The sequence below is a fragment of the Hippoglossus stenolepis genome, chromosome 8 (genome assembly GCF_022539355.2).
Source record: "Hippoglossus stenolepis isolate QCI-W04-F060 chromosome 8, HSTE1.2, whole genome shotgun sequence".
In the NCBI taxonomy this organism is placed as follows: Eukaryota; Metazoa; Chordata; class Actinopteri; order Pleuronectiformes; family Pleuronectidae; genus Hippoglossus; species Hippoglossus stenolepis.
Genome location: NC_061490.1, coordinates 26,182,109 through 26,198,497, shown reverse-complemented (window position 1 = coordinate 26,198,497; position 16,389 = coordinate 26,182,109). Strand labels below are relative to the sequence as shown.

Genomic DNA, 16,389 nt, shown 5'->3' with positions numbered 1-16,389 from the left:
ACATGTTCTGATCTACATTCGTCTGGGTGCATTTCTTTATCCTCGTTCTACGGAGACGAGGGATGTCATTTATTTGTAAAATTCTTTGTTTGTGTTAATGTAGATTTTTAAAAAGTCCACAAGGTTTTATTTGTGAAGCTCAGAAGAGAAGTCAGAACATCTGGTGAAAGACTGAAGTATGAAAATCAAATAAAATGAAACGTTTGGTCATTTAAACTAAAGTTTGCAGACGTAAAAATACAGAACAGAGGATAGGGGCCTGAAGGGATGGGGGGGTGGGGCTCACCTCGATCTTGGAGGCGATGAAGAGCGCCGTGATGCCGATGAGCTGCAGGTAGTCTTTGTTGACGTTCTCCTGCGTCAGCATGAAGCGGTCGAAGAAGTCCTGAGCGAGGGAGGCCGTCTGGCGGTGCAGGCTGTAAACCTCACTCACCTGCACACGGAGAAAACAGCTCGTTACTCAACAGGACGGGGGAATCAACCCCAAACTAAGGAAATGTGGCCAGTCCTCTCACCTCGAGCAGCCAGTCCAGCAGGATGGCCCTCATGTTGGGCTGCAGCTTGGGATGCCGCTGCAGGTAACCTTTGTCGTGGACGTACTTCAGCTCCTTGTTGAGCATCTTGATCCACACGTCATCTGAACTGGCCCAACTGGAGGAGAGAAGCAGCATCAGAGTCTTCACCAGTGAGATTCAGTCGGAGATCCAGAGCAGCACAGACACATCTGACCTCTCCAACACTAAACTGCCATTCTAACAAGGAAGAGTTTACTTAAACCCACATTCCCCTGTGGGATCAGTAAAGACGACTCTTCGTTTATTAGGTTATTCTTTGCTGCCTGTAGTTATATTGTTGCTCTGATGAAACTTCTCCTCTGGATTAATTCAACATCTTAACCCTGGAGATGAGACTGGATCAGTTTGAACTCTGAGCTCAGTGAACGAGACGGGGGCTTTGAGCTGTGAACACAGAGTCGGGTGGAGTCAACAGCTCGGCAACAAAAGGCCGAGCGTCTCAGCAGGACGCGAGGAGGGAGGCCGCCGCGCTGAGGTGTAAAACACGTGCTTACCTGAGGCGGGGAATGGGGGAGGCCTTGATGAAGAGGTTCTTGAATATGTATTGTTTGAAGCTGGACGGGTCCGAAGGCTCCAGCTCTTTGTGGGGGGTTTCGATGAGCACGCACGGACTCGCTCCGTCCTCTGACCAACATTTCTATAAAGACGACAAAGAATAAACATGAGTGGCTCAGACAGTCAGCAGCCCCCCCACACACACACACAACCTAGACTGGAATCAGCAGCAGAAATTAAACTGTATAATATAAAAATTTTAATTAGGCTGCACATTCAGATTTTACTCAAGATCAGAGGCTTGGAACAGTTTATTAAAAAGTGAATAATAATAATAAAATGCTTTAACTGGAAAGGGTTCAACTGCCATTCTAGCTGAAGGGCGACACCTTGGTGTGAAAACGAGGTACTGCATGGTTGTAGATAAAGCTGCCTGAAGTTTAACCTTCAGATTCAAACTCTGTAAATGTTCATAACGAAACTATAATGAAGTTAATGCATCTTAAACAATAAAGAGAAGCAGCACAGGAGACAAAAGGGCCAAACACAAATATGAAGCCAAATGTCAGACATGCTGTTTATAAATCAGAGAAACAAAATGGACGCCTGCATTATAGGACACTACACTGAGATGACCACAAGGTATTAATATACAAAATTAAAGTTATTAAAACACATTAATATTGTTTAAGAAGCTGCCACTGGGAGGGAGGAGGAACAAACTGGTAATAAACCATTAACATCCTGGGCTCTGCTCCTCATCAGTTAATAACACTGGTGTTACACTGGTGACACACTGACCTGGATTTCATAGCTTTGTTTCTTAGCAGCAGGTTGTAGTTTCTTCTTGGACGGCTGGAGGAGGAATAAGAAACACACATGTGAGTCAGCGTTTGATTTAACAACAGGAAACAGAACCTGAGAGTGAACAAGACCCACCTCGGATTTCCTCTTCTTCAGTGGCGCTCGGACGGTCGGCTCGGGTGCGTTCGAATCTCTGGCTTGAAGTGTGATGCGACCACTGAAATTCAAAAACACATTTTCTTTAACAGGTGATTTCATTTGTGTGGAGACGTCACAAATCAGAAACTGTAGTGTATTTAATGTTTTAATGACTTTCTGACACTTCAGGGTTTTTCCCTTTCTGACGTTTCAATGGTTAAATAATATTTGAAAACCATCTCCTGCACAAATGAAATATTCTGTGTGAGATGTTGTTCAAGCACTAAGATGGAGCTGAGTGATGAAGGGGCTCTGACCACATGTCCTTCATGTGTTAGCAGCAGCTGCTCACCTGCGTCTGGACATGGTGTCGATGGATCTGTTCCTCTGCTGCAGAGACACAAGAGACACAGGTGAGACATTGGACTTTAATGTCACAGAAACACAAAGTGAACTGAGTCCAGGTCCCAGTGGCTCCACGTCATGGAGCCACTGGGCCCCATGGTCTCATGTTCGAGTCCGAGAGTCTCTAACATCACAGAACCACATCACATGATGTTATCAAGACTGGAACCAGTCAGAAGTCCTGAAGGGAACCAGAGAAACCAGCAGGAGGAAGAATCTCAGTGTGAAGCTGCTTCCAGCTTGAGGTTAGCTTGTGATAACAGTGTTAGCTCGTGTAAAGCGGCTCCACAGACACGATAACGACCAACTAACGAAGCCGAACCCCCACACACGACCCCCTGGAAGTCAGGACTGAATACTGGTGCTGAGCTACTGGTCCACCCGGAGATAGTGACGAGTTAGTGGGGAGTTGGTGGGAGAAGCAGCAGAGGTCTGGTGCTGGGAGCTAGTAGCCGCAGCTCACAGGGAGGGGGGCTGCTCGCTGCCTCGATTTCACACAAAAAAAACACGGAAAAGCTTCGTTAAAGTCGGACTTTGAGAAGCTGGGCCTCGAGCCACAGGTCTGGTCCCGCTCCCGAGGCAGGTGGACGGGTCCAGGCCCAGAAAACACGAGCTTTATCCGGGGATCAAACTCAAAGACGCGCCAATTTGAGCGACGCAGAAGCGGGAGGATTTGAGCCCTTCCTCCCGAAACCTCCTCCAGGTCTGCGGGGGAAAGTGGCTCCAAACCCCGCGGAACACGACGCGAGCCGCCGTCAGACGGAGCTCCAGCCGAGGCACGAATGTGGAGAAGCAGCAAAGTAAAGAAATATAACTTTAACGAGTTTTAACGAGTTTGAAACGAGGCTCCAGCTGCGGAGGAGCTACGGTCACTTAGCTGCTAACTAGGTCAACAATACCCAGCCATGAGCCGGGAGATCTGCTGCTTCACCCGGGTTAACGAGTCTAACACGAGTCTGGGTCCTTTACTGAGAGTAGAGACACTTTACTGCGAGTATAGATACTTTACTGAGGGTTTAGATACTTTACTGAGAGTATAGATACTTTACTGAGAGTATAGATACTTTACTGAGAGTATAGATACTTTACTGAAGGTTTAGATACTTTACTGAGAGTATAGATACTTTACTGAGAGTATAGATACTTCTCTCAGGGTATAAATACTTTAAACAGATGACCTGAAGTTAAACTGAAGCTGGACTCGGATCCTTTTCTCCTTCAGGACTCAAACACATAGAAACAAACAGCAGAGAATCGAACATGGCAGAGACAGGTTTTAAACTGCAGCAGTTTTTGCTCAGCTGCAGAGAACCAGGATCCAGGATCATGAGAACCAGGATCCTCAGAACCAGGATCCTCAGAACCAGGACCATGAGAACCAGACGCGACGTGTTGTTCTTACCTCGTCTCTGAAGAATGAATGAGCGCATCAGCTGTGGCGCCGGCGCCAATCCTTATATCCGCGTCCTCCACTGCGCATGCGCGTTCCCGGTTCACAGGAACGCGCTAAACGTTTAAATTGGACGTGAGATTTCCAGTAGCGCCAAAGACCGGAGCGTCGAACCGGAGCCGGTGCCGCAGGTTCCCGGGGAAGCGGCTCGTTAGCGGCGTCACACGGAGAACTACCGGAGCTTTGCTCCTCACGTTCACTTCTAACGGGCACCGAGTCACCGGGAGCTCTATCACGGAAACGACGCGTCCCGTCTGTTCCGGTTGAAGTTTGACGGCGCGGCCGAAGCGCAGGAATCAACCGGGAGCGAAAAGTCTTCGTGATGTTTTTACAGAACGACGCTTTTACCGATTATTTTACGCGGCAGCAGAACAGCTTCCGCATCCGAGCCCCGCCTGTGGGAGGGGCCTCCGTGACGTCCGACCAATGAGACAGCGAGCAGCGGCCACCGCGTGCTAACTCCTGGATGTAAACAGAAGGAGCACGTGGGTCAGCTGTCAAATAAATACACACGATGTAATCGAGGAAAAGTACCACATTAACTTTTGTACTTGATATAAGTAACTTAGTATTTGACTTTAAATATACTTAAAGTATTAAATCTTTAAAAAGAGAGTGTGTGGAGATATTCTGTCTCCTCAGTTAAAACAGTTCATCACAAACCAAGAGACACTGTCCCTCAGGTTATTCATCTATGAAGCTGTTTGTTAAAACCTACAAATCCCCTGAGATCTTCTCCCAGTTAAAACCAGTTCATACAGAACCAGATCCAGTTACTTATTCACTTCCTCACGTGCACCACTATCAAAGAACTGGTCCATTTACAGATCTGAACAGAATCATTGACAAACTTCAGTCTTGTGTTTCCCTTGGAGATTTTAAATCTTTACTCTGTCATGTTTTTTATGAATCTTTTCGACTGTGTTGTTTTGTTGTTGCTCGTGTTTATTAGTTTGTTACTGATGGTGAATGTTTCTGTTGGAGAAGAGATCTTGATCTCAATGTGACTCATTAAATAAAGATTAAATAAATAAATTGAAAAGTAAAAGTACTTGTCGAGTGCATCCGTCTACTCAGTCCTGTATATTGTGTTTGATAGGAAAATAATAAAGACCTCTGAAGATGATGACACCGAAAACACATTGTCACATACAGATATTTGATCATATGTGTAGGAGTAAAAGTGAAAAGCTTAAATCTACTTAAAGTTCAGATACTTTTGTTTCAGGTGCTGCTGATTAACCCTGTGAAAGAGGAATCTGACAGGAATCAGAGACAGGAGAGCTGTGTATGAAAACATTTATTATGGGCTAATAAGAGATCACATGTGTTAACTATTACAGTTCAAAAACAGATGACCCCGCTCTTCAATTAGCATTCTTTTTTTTGTTTCTGACATCAGAGAATCCATCATTCATACATCAAAAAAAAGGAGAACAGATATGTAGATAAATAAAACGTTAACCTAAAATTCCTAAACCTTTTTTTTGTTTTTGGCAAAGTGCTGTATTATTCCAGTAAACTACACAAAAAAAAAGCAAAACAATTGTCTAACACTGGGTGAAAAAAAAATGCCACAAAATATTCTTCACACTTTTCTTTAAATAAACGAGAGGAGAAAGGAGGTTTTGCTACATCATCGGTCTGGTTTGTTGAGTCATTATAAAAGACGTACACTGGGCGAACGAGCTTCCCCCCCCCCCGAGTGGTGCATAGTTGGTTTCTGACGTCTGTTTGTGTGTCTGTATATAAAAAAAAGAGAGTTCAAGTTCTTCATTGATGCATTGTCATTACAACATTTCAACCTGGAAGGCACATGATCCACAAAGTTCAAGGCATCAAACAAAAAGAAAAACATCACAAATCCCTGTTAGTTTGATGATGGCGAGAACAGAAACTACAAGTCAAATCTTAAAGGCTCCCGACAGATCGCTGTCTCCTCCGATCCCTTCTGTCGTAAAGTTTGTCTGTTTCAAAAACAACAGAAACACAAAATGACATCGTCCATGATTGCAAAGCTCGATAACAGAGGGAGACATTCGAGAAAAGAAAAGCTCCAACACACCAGAGAAAGAACCACTCCACTATCGTTACGATTATTTACAGCGAACCATACAGACGCCTAACAAGCGCGTGTTAGTGCTTTGTTATTAACGCTACCGTCCCATCAGCCGAGGTCGGCCGCCAGATTCAGACATTCAGCTGCCACACTGCAAAAACGTCTCCGTCACGAGAAACTGGATCTTAACTGATCCCAAAATCACACAGCACAGGGAAGTGGATCAATTCCCCAAAGTCCAACATCAACATTTAGTTTTTTCTCTCATGTTTGAGACGACACGAGAGATGACAGGTCGGATTCAAGAGCACCAACGATGTGAGACTCAGTCCATTACTTCCACAAATGATTCAAAATAAGTGTTGAATAATGTATTTGTGTTTGTAGTTTGACAGGAAGTCGTTATTATGACATAAGTCAAACTTTTTGAATGTGTCTGAATCAGTGTCTCATTATTTGTCTCTCGACGTGTTCATGTTCAGTGTGGTCGTTCCTAACGGTCCCTCTGTCCAGCTGCAGTGTGGCCACTCGGCCCGGGCTCCACTTTCCCTACAGCGGACACTCAAACCGCTCCGCCACTGATTCAGAGCCACGAGACCAAGAGCTGTTAACAATTACAAGATAAACAACTAAAGAACAAAAAACACAAAAGAACATCAGTATGATCAACTAGTGAAAGGTTAAAGGTCACTGCTACTTTTTGGTTTAAATATTTTAACAGTTTATGAAAATGTAACTAAGTTATAATGGAAAATAGAACAAATAAAAAGCATTAAAATACATTTCTAAAACTATGTTATAGGTACACTTGAGCAATCTATATATCTATAGATATATAAAGACAAACACGTTTCTCTCCATCTCGATGGATTTCCAACTGAGCATCAAGCGTCACCTTCACAGTCCTGGGACCAGGATTCGTTTCCGAGACACCAAATTAAAAGTCAAAACTTCCGCGAGGGGAAAAGTGTGAGCACACAAAAAAGATCAGCTGTCAAGTAAATCTGCATTTTCCTTAAGTGTAAGTGATTGGTTGTGACCCTGAGAAGTGAACTGCAGATTCATTTAAGAGCAAAAGAACTAATCATCTTTTTCCATTTTCTTTTTCAGCCGTCATGACACTGACACAACTCTACAACCATGCAACACATGAACGTAACCAAACACACATGGACACATACAAACCAACTTCATACTGATATGTAATCTGTTTTTTTCTTTTCAAAAAATATTTTGGAAGTTTTTTTAAATACATTTTTTTTATATTTCTATTCATCTGAAAGCTACCGTTAAAACAAGGCGTTTAGTGATATTTAACCCAGTAAATTTTACCGTCTTTTTTTTCTTCTATCAAAAAGATATTGTGAAAACTACTGAATTACAAAGTCAGAGGCAGGTTCGAGCGGCGCCGCAGGACGAGAGGTTCAGGGCGACGCTGCAGGATCCACACGAGGCAAACGAATCAGGGACTTCAAAAGAAAAATCTCCACAAAAGATCGAAAACTTTGAGAAACACTGTGGTGACGAGTTTTACATTTATTACGTCACGAGATGACGATGATTCAGTCAGGTTCCGGGAGGGACGGCGTCTCTCTACACACGACAGAACACGGACAGTAAAGGTTAGAACGCAGCAGGTTCACGCCCGGTCCACTTCAGTTCCGTATTTAAACAAGCAGTGATTCACTAAATGTTTGCTGCAGGTCGGACTGAAAGCTAAACATGAAGCAAAACAGCAAAACAGGTTTTCAAGAAGAGGCACTGAAAGTTGTCAGAAGGCTGTTTTTTCCCGTTTTCTAATATTTGTTTTTTTCTCTAAATTAAAGAATATTATGTGATAACGATTCATCTCCAGTTCCAGGATGAAAAAGTGGGCGTTTACTTTCATGCTCGACTGGATGAGATGACAGGAAGTGTCCCAGTGTCCAGACTATTGGAGGAGACTTTCCCTTTAAAGTTGTGTTTTAGCCTCTTTTCACTGACTGTAACCCGAGCGCTGTGTTCAACGTGTCAACACTAGAAACCTTTTGGGCAACTCTTCTGGAGGCCTGACCCCCCCCCCCCGCGCTGATTAAAGGGCACAGGTTCAGGTGATGCCGGGTCTGAAACCTCAAGTTGCCCAGAGAGATGCCCGACGGAGCCTCGCTGGATTTACCCTCCGCCGCGCTGTGAACCTGCCGCTGAGTAAAGTGACCCACAGCATCGACTCTACACATTAAATTGTCCTTAAAGAACAAGGAGGAGAAGGAGAAGACGAAGAGGAGGAGGAGGAGGAGGACGTCCCCGTGACAACGCCCACTCATTGTGATTGGCCACAAAGAACGTGAGGTGGGAACACATGACCCTTTCTTTCACAGGATGGACGGATGAAGAGGAGGAGGATGAGGAGCAGGAGGTGCTACATTAATTGATAAAAAGAGGAGACATCACCAGCCAGTTTCCCTTTTTCACCGTCCAATCAGATTCTGGAACAGATGTGTGTAAGTGAGGGCTGATGATTCGCTGCTGGTGAGATGTGTGTGGGTTGAGTTTCCACACTGCTGAAAGGCTGGAGGAGGATGATGATGATGGGGATGGGGATGAAGGTCGCCCTGGCCTCAGAAGTTGAGGTGTCTCTGGCACGGCTGGTGCAGGTGCATGGAGCTGGTCTTGGGGGGGCGCAGCAGGTTGAGGCGTCGCAGGGCGTTGCGGGACAGCAGCTGGGTGCGTTGGGTGGCGCCGCCCGAACGCTGCTGCACGAGGCCGGAGCGGGCGGAGAGCGCTGCGGCGTAGCACGCGGAGTGGAGGCTGGAGCGACGCGGGACAATCGCCACCTCTGGCCTGCAGGGGGCGACACAAGGAGCAAGATTAGCTAAATGACAGATTGTTGATATAATTTTAAATATTCTATCTCGAGTTTAAAACCATTAAATTACCTTTATTAGCATAACACTTTCAAACAAACATATTTTGGTATTTAAGCTTCGTCACAGAGTCAAATCAACAACAAACACTATAATAGGGATTCAGCCGACAGAGGCTGTAAACATATAGAGCTCCAGCAGATGGCGCCAGTTTGTTCCTCTATATATATATATATATATATATATATATATATATATATATATATATATATATATATATATATATATTATTTATATTTATATAATTGGCCAATAAGAGCCTTTAAAAGACATTTCTATCTACTTTCATGTTTGAACATATGAAAACTTATATTTTACAGAAAATTAGCATTTATGTTGAGATTTTAGATTTAAAAATATGTTTATTTTCCTAATTCAAGTTCTATATATTTGGTTGTGTTTGTGTTTTCTTTAATAATTTAGTTTAACTTCTCAGAAATAATTTCTCTACATTATCTGAAATTCTTTTCTCCCTGATATTTGCATCAGCCCCCATAAATCTGATCTATACTCTAAACCTCAGCTCCCAGGACTTTACCTGTGGCGGGGGCCGTCCAGCGTGCGTCTCGCCTTCTCCTTCCCACCTGAGGCGGTCGGGGGCGCGGGCACGCTGCCGGACAAAAAGTCCAGCTCCCGGTCCAGTGAGCGCGGCAGGGGGTCGATGGTCAGTCGGGGGGGGCTGTGGTGGGTGTAGACGGACATGCTGGGGTGTTCGATCAGCAGGTTCTCCAGAGGGCTGGTCTCCAGGAGGACGGGCTGGCTCCTGCGGCCGGTGAAGCAGGGCGGGGGGGTGACAAACCAACTCTCCTCCAGAGAGCAGGCGTCCAGGCGCTGGAAGCCGCCCTCTTCTTCGTCCCCGTCCTCTTCATCCTCCTCGGCTCCGCCATCCGGGTCAGTGTCGGTCGTGGAGTTGAGGGAGGTGCAGGAGGCGTAGCGAATGGGGGGGCTGGCCATCGGAGAGGGAATCATCACCAGATCGTCTTCCTCCTCCTCCTCCTCCTCCTCTTCACGAGCACCAGAGGATCCAGAGAGGCCGTCAGCACGCTGAGCGGAGCAGGCTTCAGCTGCAGAGAGAGACAGGGTTTCACTAATAACATCTATCACATCAGACCAGTCGCATGAGGGAGTTTTAGAGTTTGTTCAAATGGTTAAATCTGTAACTGAAAGTAAGTTCCATGTGAATCTTCTCTGCGTTGATTAGAAAACACTGAATAAAGCAGCTTCATGTTAAAAATCTGTGTTTGTCCGACGCAGCTCGTCTCTGAGGAGTCGACTAAAATCCTTCATCTGCTTTAGGGTTAAAAACCACAAAGATCTAAAGAATCAATCAAATTAGTTTATTATTAGTTATGAGTTCTTTCATTAGACAGAACACAGATCTGGTGGATTTAAGACATTTATGAGGAAAAGTTCCAGATTGGACATTTGAATTCTCACTTTAAAAACCCGAAGTAACGTCTGCATCCTGCCAGCAGGGGGCACAGTGGCCTCCCGGCGCAGCAGGGCTCATGGAAACGGTGAAGTCAAAGAGCTCAGCGTCACATGACCCAGTGAAGCCACGCTTCTGTTTGTGTACATGCTGAACCCGGCTCACCAGACACAGCAGCTGGATCTGTGCACGAGACTTTTCTCTTTTCAACACATCAGTCATCAGAGTGAACCAACGTGCTGCACTGCAACACTTCCAACATCCCAGGACTCGACTTCAGAGTCCGATGAGTCACTGAGACACAGGAAGTTAAGAAGGTGAAGAGGAAACATGAGCTAAAAATATCGTCCGAGCAGACGTCTGCGTTTGATGCCAGCTCTGTTTAAGGACCTGATATTTTCTCCTGCAGTCAAATGAACGTCTGACACTAAATAAAGATGGACGACACGGCTGCTCCCCAAAGTGAACCCCCTCCTCCTCCATGTTAGCAGACGGGACATGGACCGAACTAAGAAATCTAAGTAGACGTTAAATAAATGTTTGTCAAAGATGTTTCTGTCATTTCAGGCCGTTCTGATCCCACTGATGTTTGTTCAAGTGATTCTGCTCAGTTTGGGTTTAATTAATTATTTGGTACCATCTACTAACATGGAGGAGGTTTATGGCCCATACTGCAGTCAGCCACCAGGGGACGTCCCAGATGATTTGGGTTCACTTTTAGAAGCTGTCACGTCTTGATTTCTCAGAGAATCGTTCATGAATCTTGATGAAACGAGTCAGACGTGTTTGGAGGACTGATGTCCACGAGTGGGAGTCGCTGCAGCTGGATCAGGATTCAGGGACAGTCAGGCCTCGACGGAGGTCGACTTTCTGCAAACTATAGAGAAGCTTTCACGTTGAAACAAACCACGACAGGTGAAGTGTTTTGAGTCGGATGCAGAAGCTGGAACTCGACACTGAGCTCAGGTGTGGAGCTGCAGCTCGTTGCCCGTACATGTCCACAGCGGGAAACCACCAGGAGCTTTTTATACCTCCTCGGGCTCCTCTGGCGCTTTGTTTGACTTGTTTACAGGGTGACCACCATAAACTGCCTCGCCTGCGCCCCCCTCCCACATCCCAGCCTGAAGTGGGCCGTGGGCCATCCGCCGCCCCGACATATTAACACATCTGTGGAATCTGAGACGGGTCAAGTCAAGACCACTGACGGGTGAACAGGGGTTCAAACCTAAACTGTGCCAACATTCACTCAGAGCCACATGGCAGTGACTGCAGTGTGTCATGTTTCTGTATGATACTGTGTGTTACTGTAGTGTGTACTGTGTGTTACTGTATGATACTGTGTGTGTTACTGTATGTTACTGTGTGTGTTATAATGTGTGTTACTATATTCATTTTTAAACATTTCTTTGCACGTTGCTCCACAAGCTTCAGGATCCTGTTGTTCTTCCACTGAAGTAAATCATGTGGACTTTTGCCTCCTCTGCTCTGCACCAGCTTTCACATGAAGCTGAGGTGGAGTTTCGATTTGTGTTACAGGGAGAAAACACACACACACACACACACACACACACACACACACACACACACACACACACACACACACACACACACACACACACACACACACACACACACACACACACACACACACACACACACACACACACACACACACACACACACACACATTACACCATCAGGGACACACACACACACACAAGGTTTATGTCTATGTTAATAACAAACTGCTAATAGCTGCGGTCAGTGAGTGTGTCGCCCGTCGTCTGCACACCAACACGCGAGCTGGATTATAACCGTCAGCTTGTGTGTTTACTCTTTTACTCACTGTGTGTTTTGAGGGAGGATATTATTGGATGTTATTTGAGGTGAAGTGAAAACATAAAATCAAACCACGCTGATCTGCAGGATTTTACTCAGCTGCTCACACTCAGTTACCACTGGTCTGTTAACTGGGAGAGAAGCAGATGGAAATGAACCCATGTGATTTCAAAGTGGAGCGTGAACTCGTCCTCAGATCAGTCAGACAAGAATGTGACAAGATTATTTCTTGCTCTGAAAACAAAGAGGCATCGATGTAGAGATTCTCCATCACATCCTCAGACACTCACCCAGGTAGTTGACCAGGATCCAGTCCTCCTCCTCCTCTTCCTCCTCTTTGCTGTCTCCAGGTTCGCTGCTTCGGCTCAGCTCCTCGTCCCCGAACAGAGCGCTGGTGAACCTCTGAAACATCCCGCCTGGACGTCCTGCAGGGGCGAGAGGATGAGGGAGGGGTTGGGGGGGGCACGCGGCACGGGGCGATGGCGGGGAGGCGTGGCGGGCACTTTGGTCATCAGCTGCGGGATTCACGGCAGCAGGAAGGCTCCGGAAAGGTAAAGTGCATCAACAGCGTGTGGTCAGGGATCATCTGAGGGTCAGCAGACGCAGGATGGACATCGCTTAGCGCCAAGGTCGAGTCAACGAGTCGAAAAATCTAAAACCCTGAGAAAGAACGAAGGGGACACAAAGTTTAGACTCGAGTCGCTGAGCGCTCTGAGTGACTGAGGACACAGAAATGACCCCATATCGAGAATTATCAGGATAAACGTCAGCTGAGCAAGTAGAACCATTTTATTCATAAAATGTGAATAAGCTAGATAAATTCATTCTACTCTCTTCGTTACAGGGAAACATGATGATTCAGAATTTTCTGGTGATCGATTCATGAGTCAATTGTGAGTCCACATTAGACGCTGCAGCTTTTTAGACAAAATATCTGTGAGGGTTGTTGAAAACCTAGATGATGGTTAAAGAATAGAAACAATAAATCACAGATGATCAACACATTTAATCAATTCAGTTATAAAACAAAGAAGTTGTTTGTTCAGCGTCTGAAAGCAGGAAATGTTTACAGCTGCTCATTTGACCTGCAGAGCCTGTTAGTAAATAACTGGTGTGAAACACACACAGACACACACACAGACACACAGACACACACACACACACACACACACACACACACACAAAGTCTGAGTGTCAGTGTCACTGCTGTACGGAGGAGAAGCCTCATCTCTAGTAACGAATTAAAGCCGAGAATCGACCAGTCACAAAGAAGTGAGCGTCTCTTTTCACCCGGTGCTTCTCTGTTGGAGTCGGAAACATCAGGACGTGAAAAACCACATGAAACTGTGAAGATGGACGACATGTCTCCACTTCCAATCGGCAATATCCAGAACTGAAGCCAAAATAGAGGAGCGCTGTCATCTTGAGGTGTGACGTCATTTGGAGTCTGTGCAGTAGCGATCATTGGGCGGAGTCACAGTTTCAAAGTCCCATTAACCAATCAAGAGCGACTCTCCGCTGTCAATCATTACGTTTTTATATCAAATAGCTAATAAAATCCAAACTGATCAGAAACACTTGAACAAACATCAGTGAGATAAGAACGACCTGAAATGACAGAAACATCTTTGAGCCCATGTCCCATCTGCTAACATGGAGGAGGAGGAGCTTTATGACCTATACTGCAGCCAGACACTTTGGCTTCACTTGTGGGGAGCCGTCCTGTCCTCCATCTTTATTTACAGTCTGTGGTTTCAGGCGACAGCACGAAAGCACAAATATCCGACGTTTTTGAACGCGTCCTCGGTTCAGATTCGAATGAAACAACCATAGAGCTCAGCTGTGATGCGTTCACTCCTCCTGCTCCGGCTCGTTTTTCTCTGTGCTCACATTCATGACGAGTAGAAAAATAAATAAAACAAGATATTTCTATAAATTTAGGTGAAACTAAGAATGTGTAAACACGAGGCAGCTGTGACAGGAGCAGACTGACTCTCACTGAGGTAACCTGCTGTACCTGCTCACACACATTCATCTGAGCTCATCGTTAAAACACGAAGCGTTAACGTCATTCAACGGGTCACGATCGAGGTTTTCACCACCGCAATTAAACTGCCCCCCCCCACACACACACATGAATAAATCCCATTAAATGATAAACTATGTTGAATTTGATTAAAACGTTGTGTCGGTCACTTCTTTAATAATCAATCAGCTGTTTTTATAAAAGGTCAGAACGTGTTTCCTATTGATTCTATAATCTGATATCGATCAAATGCTTGGTTTATAAGAAGAATATATATTTATAAATATATGAATACATATTTATGAACAGCACAAAGCGAACAGGGCCCCTTCAACTGTCTCAGCAACAACAGGGACACTACACAAAGATAGGACAAAAGCAGCCAATCCCCGTTCAGGAAAGCCGGAAATAAAGATTAATTAGTATTTTTCCCCCTAAACGGCCTGTTGTCAAAATTGTTCTCGGTTAATTTTCTTCCCGATGCACTAATCGACTAATCGGCTTCGTGTTTGTGCTCTGACGTGGTTCGGGAACTGGTCTACGAGGCAGAGACACTGAACCCGCACAGGTCGAGCGAGTCTGTAACTCGACGCGAACAGAAGAAATCCTCCCGATTTATTTCAGTGGAACAAACAGTGGGAATCGGACCCGGGACACTGGGACCACCGTGTCCACCGTGACCACCGTGACCACAGGAAACACAGGAAACACTGACACGCGAGTTTAAAACGCGTCGAAGTCAAAGTTGAACGTGTTTGTGTCGCGGCTGTAAAACGCGGAGAAGAAGACAAAGAGCTCACCTGCTGCCGCAGAAGAAGAACACGGAGTCCGCTTCACACCCTGAATCTGAGGTAGACGCGGTTCTTCAGGACCAATAGAAAACCCGGATGTTTCTTCTCGGAAGAAATAAAATGATGTTCAAGTATAAAAAGGTGAAGTTTCCTCCGCGGACTGATTCTCCTTTGTTGTTGTTGTGGAGCTCCAACAGCTGATAGCCGTGACGTCACCAGGCACGGCCTATCAGAGGCGGGACAGGCCCGGAGCGGCTCGGCCAATGGGAACGCGCGGTGGGAGCTGTCACTATCCCACGTGATCCCGCCCCCCCCCTCCTCTGAGCTGCTGCTGAATGTGGCCCCGCCCCCCAAAAACATATCTTACACAAGCACTTCCGGGTACAGATTGTTTTTATTTACTGAAAAATAAACATGATGACGTAGAGATAAACACGTTTGAACACGATCTGCGACACACGAAACTGTTTATAAACATAATAATAAAATTAAAATAAAATAAATTACAGTCAATTTGCGAAGAAATTATAAATAAAAACATTCGGTAATTTCCTAAATACTGTAAGTCAACTTTATGGTCAAGTCTGCCATATGTACATGTACACATATATAAGTACACGACATAAACATACACATTACATACAGAAGTACACAACATGTAAGTACACATTATAAACGTACAGAACATTTAGGTACATAATATATAAGTACACAACCGATATGAACAGCAGTGCAAACAGGAGCAGTACAAAGTAGATGAATCCGTGTAAAAACTATGACTCATGAGCAGATAATGTTCAGCTGTAACATATATGTTATAAATAATATGATCAAACATGTTAATCTACAGGAGGAAGTCAGGTGCAGTGTTTACAGTAAACATGTGGCTGCTGCAGCTCAGGGTTTCCATCCTGGTAGTTTGGAGGTAGACAGGGGAACAGCTCCGGGTCCTTCAGGCACTGACGTGGCTCCTCTGCTCTTCACTGGTGGAACAGCAGACGTGGGCCTGGTTCTGCAAACAGGAAACATGTCACCTGGACGTGAACCTGAAGGGAAACATGTCCTAGATAATCTGCTCCAATCAGCACAGAACCAGTTTGCTGTGACATCTCAGATATTACATCCGCCATCTTGCACCGATGACGTTCTTTGGGGTCAGAGTCTGTGGGGGTTCAGTTCAGTCTGAGCTGTCAATCATGATTAGTCAGCCTCATTAAAAATGTCTGAAACGAGGAAAAAGAAAAGCAAATAATCACAGAGGGTTAATTTCACTCCATGTTTAACAGTAGAAACACTGAAGTGAAAACTGAGCTGAAGGTGAAAGAGGCAGATTTTCATTTTAAGGTTTGTTCTGTTAAAACAAGCTTCAACCAGACCCCCCCCCCCCTCCTGCCTCTGACCCCCACCCAATCCATAATCCACAGGAAAAGACCTGAGCCTCAGACAGAAGCTCGTCCGAGGTCACGTCACAATCC

General features: G+C 45.3%; 2 protein-coding genes across 2 annotated transcripts in view; both read right to left on the bottom strand.

Annotated features, from left to right (window-relative positions):
- The window catches only part of ccne2 (cyclin E2), a 7,970-nt gene extending 3,589 nt beyond the window's left edge, over nucleotides 1–4,381 (bottom strand). The window contains exons 1-7 of the mRNA XM_035162469.2: nucleotides 3,820–4,381; nucleotides 2,365–2,402; nucleotides 2,010–2,091; nucleotides 1,872–1,925; nucleotides 1,070–1,212; nucleotides 516–651; nucleotides 287–433 (exon numbers count right to left, since the gene is read on the bottom strand). Coding sequence (XP_035018360.1) covers nucleotides 287–433; nucleotides 516–651; nucleotides 1,070–1,212; nucleotides 1,872–1,925; nucleotides 2,010–2,091; nucleotides 2,365–2,378 — 576 coding nt within the window. The 5' untranslated portion in view covers nucleotides 2,379–2,402; nucleotides 3,820–4,381. The remainder of the gene's footprint in view (nucleotides 1–286; nucleotides 434–515; nucleotides 652–1,069; nucleotides 1,213–1,871; nucleotides 1,926–2,009; nucleotides 2,092–2,364; nucleotides 2,403–3,819) is intronic.
- A 768-nt stretch (nucleotides 4,382–5,149) lies between these two features.
- On the bottom strand, nucleotides 5,150–15,143 carry tp53inp1 (tumor protein p53 inducible nuclear protein 1). The gene is made up of 4 exons (XM_035163514.2): nucleotides 14,924–15,143; nucleotides 12,388–12,757; nucleotides 9,368–9,893; nucleotides 5,150–8,746 (listed from the first exon to the last, which is right to left on the bottom strand). Exons 2-4 carry the CDS (start codon nucleotides 12,506–12,508, stop codon nucleotides 8,524–8,526), a joined length of 870 nt encoding a protein of 289 aa, XP_035019405.2. The 5' UTR covers nucleotides 12,509–12,757; nucleotides 14,924–15,143; the 3' UTR covers nucleotides 5,150–8,523.
- Between the last annotated feature and the right edge of the window lie 1,246 nt (nucleotides 15,144–16,389).

What these genes read in the sequence shown, in the direction of transcription:
- tp53inp1 (XM_035163514.2), bottom strand. Translation starts at nt 12,508, where the DNA reads ATGTTTCAGAGGTTCACCAGCGCTCTGTTCGGGGACGAGGAGCTGAGC. An exon ending in GATCCTGGTCAACTACCTGG is followed by an intron (nt 9,894 to 12,387) that starts GTGAGTGTCTGA and finishes CTCTCTCTGCAG; the next exon opens with CTGAAGCCTGCTCCGCTCAG. An exon ending in CTGGACGGCCCCCGCCACAG is followed by an intron (nt 8,747 to 9,367) that starts GTAAAGTCCTGG and finishes CGCCCCCTGCAG; the next exon opens with GCCAGAGGTGGCGATTGTCC.